At 48.9% G+C, this 13,418-nt stretch overlaps 1 protein-coding gene across 2 annotated transcripts; it reads right to left on the bottom strand.

Moving 5' to 3' along the window:
* Nucleotides 1-1,608: 1,608 nt before the first annotated feature.
* Nucleotides 1,609-6,233, bottom strand: LOC142045182 (uncharacterized). Of its 2 annotated transcripts, none has more exons than XM_075058411.1 (3): nt 5,881-6,233; nt 4,885-5,064; nt 1,609-4,140 (listed from the first exon to the last, which is right to left on the bottom strand). In XM_075058411.1, exons 1-3 carry the CDS (start codon nt 6,001-6,003, stop codon nt 1,624-1,626), a joined length of 2,820 nt encoding a protein of 939 aa, XP_074914512.1. In that variant the 5' UTR covers nt 6,004-6,233; the 3' UTR covers nt 1,609-1,623. The 2 variants fall into 2 exon arrangements, with proteins under 2 accessions (XP_074914512.1, XP_074914520.1); XM_075058419.1 differs by having other exon boundaries at nt 1,609-4,137.
* Nucleotides 6,234-13,418: the final 7,185 nt, after the last annotated feature.

Here is a 13,418-nt window from a genome sequence, read left to right as displayed (position 1 = left end):
GTACAGCCACGGCAGCTTTTGACGAGAGCTTTCCTACTCCTCACCTGGTTCTGCAACTCAGCTAATCGACGACTGCAGCGAGCGTGAGACTCCTCCTGTGAAGAAAATGCAAGGATTTCCTTTTGGTCTCCAGTTTGGCCAGGGCCATGGTCTACGTTCCACTTCTCTTGGGTCTGTACTGGGGGGATGCCGCCACTGGGATTTGCCACTGTTCCTCTGTATGGCCAGACCCTCCTCCCACCAAGGAAGATTCTGTTCTCACTTGTCTAGAAGCAGCCATCTTGTGCTGGTCAGCAAGCGAAAATCCGCAGGCATCCGGCAGCATCCGACCACTGTGGTATCTCTTCAGTCTCCTCCGCTCACGTTCCACCTGCACGTTGGTGATAGGAGAAAGGGTCACAGAAACCTGCCACCAAACAAGGAGCAAAAGGAGCTCTGGACATCATGGCAAGGAGATTTCTGCTCTGCTCAGAGGCTGCTAATTGCCCCAGAGAATGCTGCGGGCAAAAAGCACTCCAAGTAGGCTATGGAACAGAAAGAGCAAGAGGAAACAGCTCCTGACACAAGAGCGTCAAACGTGCGTGTATGGGGACACTGGGGCAAGAAGGGTGGGACCGGAGCACATGCGCATTTGTGAAGGCAACGGGGGGCCAGAAGAGAGAGAAAATACAAAAGCGTGCGTCCACAGGGGGAAGTGGGAGAGGGAAGGAAACAAGCAGAGGACTCCAAAGTGCTGTCTGTGGAAATGGGGTGTGATCCAGAGGACCGTGAGGCTTTGCAGAGGCAGCGAAAGCCTGTTTTACCTGCTCGAGAGTCCTCCTGAGCTCAGCATTGAGTTGCTTCAGCTCCGCCTTCTCCAGTTCCAGCCTTGCAACTGCTCGCTGCAGACATTCCAGCTGCTGTGACAGAAGCCTCTTCTCCGAGAGCCATGATAGCTGCTCCCCTTCTGCAATAGCCTGCTGGGTATACAGAGAGGAGTTTATGTGAGCTGGTGCCCCATAAAGGTTAGGAGGGACAGAATCGACAAGTCGGGGAGAGTGACCGGGCTCGGGAACGGACAGTGCCAAGTCCCTTCTGCTCCTCCTGCTTGACGGGCCAAAACAACACACTCTCTTCCTAGGGGCCCTCCTCCCCATCGCCGTGGGGAAATCCACACAGATTTGCCTTCCGGCCTTTTGGACCGCAGCACAAGTACATCCTGAATGCGCAATGAAGCCCTTCGCCTGATCGGGCAACGGTACGAATGCCGTTATTTTTAAGACACTGGAAAAGCTGTACCTCCGAAATCGACATCTCTGAAAGCATCCTCTAAGCACCGTCAGCGTAGCTGCTGTGCAACCATCGTTACAAAATTCTGCTAAGGTCAGTCCCTTAGTTTGGTCAACTGTACCCCTTCCTTTCCATGCCAAACCCCAACCACGACACGTCGGCTAAGCTTGCCTACACAGGACAGAACCAGTTACCCATCCCCAACGTTTGGGCTTGGGGTAATTCTAACAGCAAGCTCCGTAGTTCTTTCAGTAGTTCGGGGGCTGACAGAAAACATTTCAGCAGGTGAACGCCTTGAGCTACGCAGACAGGCAAGCCTGCTGGCTACAACCGCAGTTTCTGTGGCCAAGCAGGTCATGTATTTATGGGACTATATATTCCCGTATCTTTATGGGCATCATCATTAGAATCCTTTCTAGACATTTTAGTTGACTGACGATCAGTCACACTGCCTACCTGATGATGAAACCGGTCCGTGTCCCTCTCCGAAACCATGCTCTGCAGGATGGCTATGTCTTCCCTCAGAGTCCCATTGGCCATTTCACTCTTGGTGAGGGCAAGAGTCAGTGCTTGTGCCTTCTCTTTCCATTTGACTTCTCTGCTCTCGGTCTGCTTCAAAATAGCAATCGTGCGCTCCAACTCTTCCCCCTTGGCTTTCCGCTCATCCTCCAGTTGTTGCGTTAGCTCCTTCTGTCTTTGCAAGGAACGGTCTCTCTCCTGGAGAACTCGCCTCTTCTCTGCTTCCTCTTCCTCCCATTTCTGGAGTTTCTGGATTTGTTTCTGCAGGGTCTCCCCGCCAGCCTTCCATCGCAAAGCTGATGTTAATTGTTTCAAGAGCTCACTCTGCCTCCTAAGCTCTTGTTCTCTCTCTCTCAGAGTCTTCTCTAAGTACCCGACTCTGTCTCTGTGGTTCTTGATCTCTTCATCCTTCTTTGTCAGAGTCGGCTGAACAGGCTGGAGATCTTCCCGAAGAGCTCTTACTTCCTCTTCCAACTCTTTGAGTTCACCTTCAGCCTTGGTCTCTTGCTCCTTCTCATGCAAGGCTTCTTCCAGGAGCTTCTCTGGCTCTCTGCCATGCCTAACCTCTTCATTCTTCTTGGTTAGCTGCAGCTGGAGATTCTGCAAGGTCTTCAGTTCTTCTTCTTGGCGCTGGACTTTTTGCATGAGAGTTTCATTGTCTTCATCTCTCTTCCTCACCGCTTGCTCAAGCAGATCCACTTGCTGCTGGCATGATGTTAGAGCTGCTTTCGTGCTTTCTTCACGAAGCCGGAACATGTTCATTTGCTCTGTCTGCCTGAGGAACTCCAAATGGTTCTCCTTCAAGATTTGGCTCATTTTGTCTAGATCCTGCTCTAGACTCTTGGCCTGCTTGCCTTCTAACTCCTTCTGCTCTCGAAGCTCCTGGACGTGCTCTTGCAAAGACACTATCTCTTGATCTCTCGCTTCCAGAGAAGATGCAGCGTATTCTAGTTTTTGCTGTATGGCTTTGGTCTGCATCGCTGCCTCCTCCTTTTGCTGTTGAAGCTTAGAGAGAGCTTCCTCCAGAACCTCTATCTTTTCCTCTCTTTCTTTCAGAGTCAGCTTTGTTGCTTGGAGATTTGTTTGCTCAGCTTCACGCTTTTCCTCCTTTTCCTTCCACGCCTCACATTGCTTTCTAAGGGATAACATTTCTTGTTCTTTTTCCTTCAGTGCCACTTGAAGCTGCTGCAGAATTTCCTTCTGCTGTCCAGAGTCTTGCTCTTGTTTTTGGAAGGTCTCAATCAGTTCCTTCTGAGATTCAATCATTAAATCCTTTTCTTTCAGTACTGCTGTAGCGTATTCTAAGTCTCTGTGCAAGACATTCATCTGTTCTTCTGTTTTTTCCGCATAGCTCCTTGCCTGTTGCTTTTGGATGTCTAGGAGTCTGTCCTTTTCTTTTAAGGTTCCTAAGGTCTGCTCCAGTTGGTCACGGACAGTCCTTAACTGCATTTCCATGACTTCTTCAGCTTCCCGGATTTGCTTTTGTTGCGACTCAAGCTCTTGATCCTTTTCAGATAAAGAAAGGGTCATCTTTTCTAGTGTACCACGAAGCTCTTGCAGGTAGCCCTCTTGCTGGTCCTTGTACTGCTGCAAGAGTCTTAACTGATCCCTTTGAGAATCACACTCGCTCTCTCTGTCCTTAAGAACTGCCCTCAGGTGTCCAAGGCTCGCGTGCAGAGATTTCACCTGTTCTCTCTCCATTTCCAGCGCTTGGATCTGCTGGGTCAGAGACAGAAGCTCCAAATTCTTCTCCTTCAAGTTTCCTTTCATATGATCAAGATCCACCTGCAGATTTCTCACTTGTGATGCACCATCTCGTTCTAGAATCATTATTTTCTCCTCCTGGAATTGGATCTCCCGGTCTCTCTCCTCCAGCTCTTTGCTCATCTTGCTGACAGCAGTCCTCAGCATTTCTTGCTGCTTCTCCAGCTCCTGTATCTGTTCTTGCTGGGATTCAACCTTCTGTGTTTTCTCTGTTATGTCCTTGATAACCTCACTGAGAGTAGCTTCATGCATTTCTTTCTGGTTCTCCAGCATTCTCATCTGTTCCTGGTACAACTTCATTTCTCCCTCCCTCTCTGACAGGATGGCAGTCATATGAGTGAGACTCTCCTGCAAAGCTTTTCTCTGTGCTGCCTCTTTTTGGAGCATCTGGATTTTCTCCCGCTGCGTTTCCACTTCCTCGGTTTTGATTTTTAAGGTAGACAATGTAGTCTGAAGTTCTTGTTCAAGGCAGCGATTCCTATCTGTTGCTGCATTTGCTCGGGTTTCGGAGGCTGTGACCGATTCCTGAAGAAGTTTCATCTCCCGTACCAGTTCTTCTTTAACTGCTCGCAGTCTGTCCCGTTCCTGCTGCAAAACAGTGACAAAGAGGTTCAATAATTCCACCCATGTACGTTTGCTTTTCGTACTAGATTTGAACTCCTGCTTCAGTGGCAGTCAGGGGCTGCCCCCTCCCTCCCTGCCTCTCGGGATGTTGTAAGACCTTTCCTGTGCCACCCTTTCGGTTGCGTCTTTCCCAGCTTACTCGGCCAGTCCCGTCTTCCTTTTTGCCCTTCTCCGAACCTCTTCTAGCTCTAGCGTGTTCTTTTGGGGAGGAGCTGCCAGAACTGCAGCCAGGATTTAAAGTGCAGACTAACCATGATTTAGGCACTGGCATGACGATGTTCTCTCTGATAGGGAGGGAGGAAGGGAAGACAGAACAACCCCAACATGGGATTTCCCGTTGTTGGGGTTGGGGTTTTTTTTGGACCTCTACCGTGTAGAGTTTTCATGGTACCATCCTCTAGAACCCCACTGTGCCCTCTTGAAGGAGTAGTGGTCAGATCACAGACACAGTTACGGTGTTCATGTTCTCTTCAGGCTGCAACGCGCTTCCTGCCTTTCTTAAACCTACACTCTGGTAGCCTCTCGCATTACAGGCCCTGTCCCTCACGGCACAAAGGTCTCATGGCTGCCAAGGCATCGCGCCTCTTTACAAAGGGGTGTCTAAGAGACGCTTCTACCCAGACGGACAGTGTCCACAGAAGCACTGCCAATAAGGAGCCCAGAAGAGTAAAAAAAAAAACACACTAATTCTCCTTTCACAGTCTCTACCTCTTGCTTGGCACTTTCCACTCTCGTCCGTTCCTCCTCTTGTTGAGCTTGCATGGCAGCAACTTTCTGCTTCATATCAAAGAGCTTCTTCTCGTGCTCCCTTTCTGCCTCTGCCTTCTCCTTTTCCCACTGCTCCAGCATCTCCTGTAGCTCTGAATGGTGCCCTTCCCGCTCGCTTGCCTGATGAGGGGAGAAGAAGACTTCAGGATGGAGTCCCAGCCAAGCTTCTCAAAAAAATGGGAAGCTTCATCCCTCCCACAAACCCCCACCTCCACAGCGCACAGTAGTGGCTTTGTGCCCTCCATAAATCATGTCCTATCAAGGAACTTAAAAGGACAGTCAGCTGGTGGAAGAAGAGGAGATGTTACCTTCCCCTCTCTGGCGGCTGCCTGTTTCCTAGCACCTCTCGCCTACGGGATTTCTCTCTAGTCTCAGAGCCGCTATTTTCAAAGCTCAACTCCATTCTCATCAAGGAAAAGATGCAGATGGACTGCAGGGTGAGAAAGGGGCCAGCACCCCGATGCCCTAGTCACAAGACGGGCCACGAGCTCAAGTACCAGGAACAAGGGGCTGTTCCATCTGTTCTGTATGCTTTAAGCCCAAAGATAACACCTCTGTCAACCGGGAAAGGACAGAAAGAAAGGAACAAAGTTCCCACGACTGCAGTTGGCAGGAAAGTTAGGAGTCTACTTCACGGTAGACAGGAGTCTGGTAAGATCCTACCCCTGTACTGCCACGCCTTGGGTGGGGACCACCCAACCTTCTGCTCAACTCGTCTTAGGCCCACACGGAATCCGTGGCTTGCATTTACTGTCCCGGCATAGTCCCGTGGGTCTTCACGTGCTTTCAAGTGCGAGCCGTTGGCTCTGCTGCCTGGCCTGGCAACGTGTGGCCTATGACAGACGCTTGCTGCCATTTCACACGCTCGGGCTATTATTCTTCTAAAGCTAGCCCACAAAGCTTGCCTCAAGACTTCAGAAGCATATTGTTTCCTACCAGCTCTTGCAGGAGCTTGTTTATTTCCACTTCGTGATCCGTTTCCCGAAGCTTGAGGGTATCGTTATACTGCTCTTCTGTCCGCAAGAGCTGCTGCGCCATGTTTTCCCGTTCCTGCTTCATGAGAGATCTCTCTGCTTCCAGCTCACATTGAAGGCACTTCACTTCCCCTGCAAACGTGACAAATGGCAAGATTCAGGGCCTACACAAACAGCGGTTCTGGCTTCACTAACCTTAAGCCATCTGAATTTCAGTGTAGGAGGGATCTGTCCCCAGCTCCTTCACTCCTTAGAAGCACTGCAGACAGAGAGCTGTTTTTATACCATCCTCCCTAGGCAGGGGGATCACCAGAAACAAAGTACATGAGGCTCTCACCTTGTATCACCTCCTTGGCCTGCCTGACTGTCTGAAGTTGGAGTTCAAGCTGACTCCTGGCGATCTCCAGCTGACATAAGCGCTGCTGAGCCTCAAGCAGGCTGCATTCCAGGGTCTCCCTCCCGGACCTACAAGACGCCAATACGGAGAGAAATGAGTTTCTTGCTCCTGACGCCCACAGGGAGTTAGTCCAGTAGGAACTGCTTCAAGATCCCTACCCTGCAGTACGGAAAATGGGTTGCACGGAAACTGGTATACAGAAGGCATATTTCTGCCATTTAAAAAAGTAATGCAGGCCCCTCCGAGGGAATGCCCAGGCTTTACTTATGACCTAGCGTAACACAGAAAGCCCAGCCGAATTTGATCTCCATAGCCAAATCTGAAATTGCTATTGTCTGATCTATGACGCACGGGTAGCTGTGCTCACAGAGTCTGTGCCAGCAAGCAAAAGCCCAGCCTCTGCTCACAGCCCTTTGCTCATCGTCACTTCCAGGTTGCTCGGCAGGGGCACAGAGTAAGAGTATCTCCCTGGCTGACTCGTGACTTTTTGATGCTGTTCATAGTGTACGTACAGGGAGGTGATCTTCCAGACTCCCTATATTTCAAAGGGACTAAAGCAATACATCAGATGACAGAGTAAAATCTCATGCTTGTAAGCAGCATTTGTAAGAAATCTGAACCAGATTTTACCTAAACAAGGACTACCTGAAAGGAGAGACAGGTAGCCTTCAGTTTAAACTCTTGGAAGTTCACCAGAAAAACTTGCTACTTTTCTCTAAGCCTTGCTAACTAAGCAGGCAGTAGCCCCAATGACTTGCCGCTCTTTAAAATGGAAGTTGTAGTACTGCGGAGGCAAACTGTTACATCCATAGACTTCAACCGACTGCTGCGTACGACACGCAGGACTCTGCAACCAGGAGCTGAAGTTGCCTCCCTGATCTAACACGGCGTCCTGTGGGCCAGGTTCCTACCATACACAGCACTGCCTCACTAGAACAGGCGTGCAACCAGGAGAACATCCTTCAGGGTAAAGGGGCACCCGAGTGGTACAACAATAAGACCCGCAACAGTAGGATTTCACTGCTTTGATGGACGATGGAGGATGTATCTTCAAGAAGGAGAACAAGCACATATTTCTGACTACGCCAATCTCTGGCAGTCCAAAGTAAGTATGCTCCATTTTAAGGATAAACCAAAGTCAGTCTCTAAAACAGAACAGAGAAGATAAGAGTCCAAACTGTTGTGACGACAACAACAGGCTCTTGAGAACAACATCTGGCAAGAATAGTTGCTGCAGCCCAATAATTGACAGAACATAATTCAGCTGGATCAAGTAAGAGGAGCTGGAGCTCAGAAGCAGCAGCAGCAGCTCTCAAGAAACAGACTGAGTCAAAATGGTGTTTATCAGCCTTGCTGACAACATACTCTGGAGTGGTAAGGCGTAAAAGTCAAGAAGCATGACAAACAATCTCGCATTTGTACAGCTCTGCAAGGCCAGGAGTCTTCTAAAAAAGACCTGAGAGGAGGACAAACATCTCGATACGTTGGGTAGTTTGGGGTTGTTTCTTTTTAAAAGCAGAACTTGACACACGTGATCTTAGAAACCTGACCCAGCAGAAGGACAAGATCTTGTTCCTTCCCTGCATAAACTCCTCCATGATGTCTATCTCAAAACAGCACGTGGTAGGGAGTACCGGACCCACACAGCAATGATGGGCAACAATTCCCGCAGACTGGCGAGCATTCAAAAGAGGCTTCCCTGCTGCTGGTGTAACCAACTCTAGGTCCTGCACCACAGGTAACAAGAGTTAGACTAGAAACAGTAGGCCCTCAAGATTTTCAGCACGAGCCTCTAGCTTCACCCTAAATGGCAGTGTCCTACTCGCAATGTCCCTACGTAATAGCCTTGAATTCTGAAGATCCCCTGTCAAACTACTTGATAAGGAAAGATCCAAGTTCAAACGCGCAGAACGAGAAACCAAAACCAGAGAGAAGCTTTGGGTTTCAGTAAACATCTGCATGGTTTAATTACTACTCAATGCAGAGCCAAGGTACCAGATACTGAGGAATTAACGCTGGCTTGCTTTGGACTTCACACAGGAACGTGCAAGGGGGCATAAACATGAGCCCCAGGCTCAGGAGAGCTTTGTTAGCTTTAGCTGTCAGAAAAATAACATTCCAACCATGCTGTACTGGTTTGGGGTTTTGTTTGTTTTGTTTTTTTTTTTCTCGAGATTCTTCCATTTTCTGTCCATGGAAGGTGAAAACAGCTGAAAAGCATACAGGATGCAATGAATCCTCGTGTAATGATTATCACCTCTATAATTACAGACATTAAATAATCTCCTGCCTAGGGTCTCCCCCCTGCCTTTACCTGGCCTCTGCCAGCTGCTCTGCAAGGCCTCGTCTGTCCTGCTCCGTGGCTGCCAGTTGCACCTCTAGGGCAGCCTTCTCGTGCACCAGCAATTCCTTCTCTTTGGAGACGTTGGCCAGTGCCTGCCCTTGGCGAGAGGACTCCTGCCGCAACTGCTCCAGACCACTGCTAGCTGACTCTTGCTGGCGGTGAACCTGAAAGCGGGACAAAATACAGTTAGAGTCCTTTCTCTGGAGTTCTGTGCAGAGCCAGCCAGTGCCACTTCTGAATCAGCTAGAGGAGAGAGCTCCGGCACTCTGGCCTGAAAGTTTAAGAGCATCTGCTTCATGCCACCCTAACTCCCTGGGCTGCCAAAAGGCACGAGGGCTGTTAACCTGAAAGCGATGTGTAAGGCCCTACTGGGTTGCCTGGGACCAGACGGCCCCTTCAGGACAAACGTACACACCCCAGACTACATCTTCTCATGGAAAAATACCACATCTTCCACAACTGCCACCTTGCAAACTAAAATTCTATCAGAATCTATGCCAGTGCTGGAAATTTTCAGGAACCGTTGAGCAAGAGCAACTTTGCTCGCCGAACAAAGCGGAAATACACATGGTTTCTCCTTCTAGAAGAAGAAAAACCAACATCAAAGCGTCACCTTGTCACAAAACACCACCACGCACCTACTTCAGTGTGTACAGCAGCTGGATGCAATGAGGTGATCCTTGGCAGGGAAACAGCCCTTGTGGTGAGCAGTGTCATTTAGTGATTTACGGAAGTCCGGCTGGTGTGGCCAAAGAGATGGTAGACTCTACTTGGACAGTAGTTCATGTCAACAATACTGTTTACTTGTCTTACACAAACAAGTTGTCCAATAGACCTTGCTGGCATTCAAGCCTGAAGACTAACCGTGATTTTTCAGCTTTCTTCTGCAGTGATGCCAATACACCTCTGATGGGTATTTGCCAAACAGACCACGTACTCCAAAACTAAGACTGCCTAACAGAGAACAGACCATCAGAAACAACCAAGTCTCCTCTCAAAGTTACCCCATAAGACCTAAGACTGTACATTAGGAAGCCGACACTGAAATGATGGCAAACTCCCTAGTCTCCTCCAGCGATGCAATTCTCCCAAGCTCTTTTTCCACTCTACCAAAACCAGTTAGTCCAGAGTAAACAGTCTTCTGGGATCACCTCTTTCTCAGCTTCTCCCTCAAAGCCTAACGAGGATCTAGCAATTCAAAGCGGCCTGTAGGTGGTAAAATACAGTTTCAACCATTTCAGGATGTCATTCCCGTTCTTAGCAGTACAAGACAGCAGACACTGACTTGCCGCTTTGTCCCGCCCTCTAGGCCCCAACAAGCCGAGCTTGGAAAGTTGCAGACTTCACAACAAAAAGCATAAATAGAAACATGCAGCCCCGGGGGGTTTTGGCCTCAGAAAATGGGTGAAGAGCTACCCTGTTTGCTTCTTTCGACGCATGTGGAGAGTAGTAGCCTCACGCAGATTCGTGGGCAAGGCAAATCACCTCTCTGCAGCTTATCAAAAGCCAAAAAAGAGGCCAACACAGACAGGTGGATTAAAGGAATCTGTAGAAGCAGAGGACGACCCAGAGAATTGCACAACAGCTCTGCAAGCCATCAACACATTTCCAGAAGGAAGTAAACAATGCCGCCTGACCCCCAGTGCTACCAAGTGTCTCCTTGACAAAAAACACTGCAGAATCCAACAGATACAGCTTCACTGAGCCAAGCAGCCAAAAGCCCACCCAGAAAGCACCAGGTTTGTGGTCTCACCTCATTGAGTTTCTCTTGGGTTTCTGCCTTCTCCTCTGCCAGCATCCTCAGCTCTGCCTGCAGCCCCTCCTGTTGCTCCTCTGCTTTCTTCAGCAGCTGCTCCAGGTGGGCTTTCTCTGCGCTCAGCGCCTCATTTGTTCTTTCACACAAGCTCAGCTTCTCCTGGCCAGAGATCTTTGCTCTCTCCAGCTCATCCACTTTGCCTGACAGAACGTCATGCTCTTGCTCCAGCTACAATCACAGAAGCACAGAGGAAATAAAATAACTGTAAGATTTACTCTGGAGGAGCTTTGGCTTGGACAGAGAAAAGAGCAACGTTTCCACATTCAGACAGTCATACTGTCCGAAGGCGAGAAGTCTGAGAAGCAGCAGCAGCTGGAGACAAATGCCTGGCAAGATCTTTGACAACTCTGCTCACCTGCAACACAAGTTTGTTCAGCTGCACCTTATCCAACACAAGAGCTTCATTGATGCTGCTCATGTTCGCTGCTGCAACGTGTAGATCGGCTATTTCAGCAGTCAGCTTATTCTGAGCCCCTGTCAACTCTGCTACTGACTGCTCTGCCTGAAGAGACAAAAGAACAACATGACAACAAAGACAGGAAAATCCCCGACCTCAAGCAGCAACTCCAGATCCCCTCTTGTGTCTCTGGCACACTCCCAGTTCAGCGTTCCCAACAAGCACGTGGGCACTAACTACACCGGAGAGCCTCTGTGGTCTGATCACCATTTTCCAAGAAGGACAACAACATTGTCCCTGTCTTCTACTGCCAGAAACAGCATCTGCGGTGGTCTTGCTATCACAACTGCCTCTCCCACAAGTGCTGCCTCGGAATAAGGTGACCATACCTTTTCCAGTGCCATGGTAAGCTCGTGTTTCTCTTGCTTCAGCAGATCCCTCTGAAGGTGCGATTCCTCCAGCATCTCTCTTGCGACTACCAACTCGCTCTGTAATAATGAGTGTTCTCCTTCAAGCGCAGCTAAGTCCTTCAGTCTAGGAGAAGGGGAAAGACAAACAAGTTTTTAACGTAAAAAACATTCTCATTTCCAAAACCACGAGGATAGAATCATAGAATCGTTTAGGCTGGAAAAGACCTTTGAGATCATCGAGTCCAACTGTAAACCTAATGCTGCCAAGTCCACCACTAAACCGCGTTCCCTAAGCACCACACTCTACAGGTCTTCAAAATACCTCCAGGGATGGTGGCTCAACCACTTCCCTGGGCAGCCTGTCCCAATGCTTGACAACCCTTTCGGTGAAGAAATTTTTCCTAAGATCCAATCTAAGCCTCCCCTGGCACAACTTGAGGCCGTTTCCTCTCGTCCTATCACTTGTTACTCGGGAAAAGAGACCCACACCCACCTCGCTACAACCGCCTTTCAGGTAGCTAACAGCTTCCCGCCTGGGAGTTCTCCCTCTCCTCTTTCATACGTTGGACACGAGACTTTCCAAAGTTCTTCTTTGGGTAAGACAGACTTTTAAAGTCCACCTTAAGAGTCCCACAATTACTTTTGCCTTCAGCAGTGAACCGATCAAAGAGCTGGCAATCTATCTGGGGAGATGTGTACGAATTTCCCAAACTAATAGTCACAGGATCACAGGATGATTCAGGTTAGTATGTGTGATGTTGCAAAATGGCACTCCTTGCCCCAAAGGCCTTCTGCGCTCAGTCTAGCGTGCAAACGGCAGTACGGAGGGGCTACATTGCATATGATGGTCCTGGGCAAATTCCTCCCAACTCCTTTAGCACAGCCCTGGGTAGCAAAAGGGCTGTACAAGAGACACGGCTCTCTTTACGCTGGTCTCCATTTCTCACCAAGAATCAGTTAACAGCAAAAACATTGTAATACGCCATCTCTTTTCCAGTCCTGCCTTACTCACAAGAGCTTCTGTCTGTCAGATGGTTTTTTCTATCTGTTCTGTTGAAGGCAATAGTTTGACTAGGGACAGGAACAAGGCTGTGCAGAATAGGTGCGTTTTAAACGTGAACACAGCCCATCCTATGAATCCAACAAGCACCCACAGAAGATAACGCTGCTAACAGCAAAGTTGAAAACACATTCACCTGTCCTGAAGCTCCTTCTTCTCCGGGTCCCCTTCGACTTGTAAGTGCATCGCTTCCCAAGTCTTCTGGCTTATTTCCTCTTCCGCTTGCTGCTGTGCCTGATCCTTGAGGACAGGTCTACCCAGCGTAACGGGTTCCCAGGGCCGTACGCCACAGTTTAGGCGGGAGCAGTTTACAAGTAGAGATCCAGAAAGCCTCAATTGCTCTGCCTTCAGCTCTGACAAATCTCTGAAAAAGAATCAAGAAAGAGGTAATGTTCACACCACCACCTTTCTCAGCCGACTCGCTTCCGAAGCACGTAATTGCGCAACAGTAAAAGCCGGCAGGAAAGACGACATCTTCGCTGGGGACGAATCATTCATCTGACACTTTGGGATCAGGACACATCTTGACCCTTGGGCAATGGGTCTATTTGACGGTTGAGGAATGAATCTATTTTCTCCCCAGAGAGAAGAGGAAATGTATGGAACAGCCAGAAGGCTTCGAGAATTAACTAGCGGGTTAGGCATACTCTACGCATTAAGGAAAGCTTATCACCAAATCAGGTAAATGGCTGACGGTAACCCAGAGTTTGAAACTGCATGCTGACACCAGAAGAATTTACTGTTAGGCTACGCTCTTCTTCTCTGCACAGAAGGCACCTGTGAGAAAGCAACCTCAGAGAGCCCAAGAACAAGAAAACAATCATAACAGGGAGGGATCAAACTAAGCAAAATCAACTGGAGAAATGTAATAGCAGGGTAGGGAAGCTATTCTTTCTCTCAACAGTGTTGGTACAGGAATAAGCGGATGCAAACTGACCAGGATAAACGTAAGCTGGAAATGAGAAGGAAAAAATAAATATATACATATTCATGAATGATCTTTCCATCACGAGCAGTGGGAAAGGAAAGCCAGTGAGATTTAAGGCAAATTTTGACCACTCTCTAAAAGGGGACCG

The sequence above is a fragment of the Buteo buteo genome, chromosome 2, assembly GCF_964188355.1.
Source record: "Buteo buteo chromosome 2, bButBut1.hap1.1, whole genome shotgun sequence".
In the NCBI taxonomy this organism is placed as follows: Eukaryota; Metazoa; Chordata; class Aves; order Accipitriformes; family Accipitridae; genus Buteo; species Buteo buteo.
The sequence above is the reverse complement of the archived record's forward strand: the minus strand, read 5'-3'. Positions and strand labels throughout refer to the sequence as shown.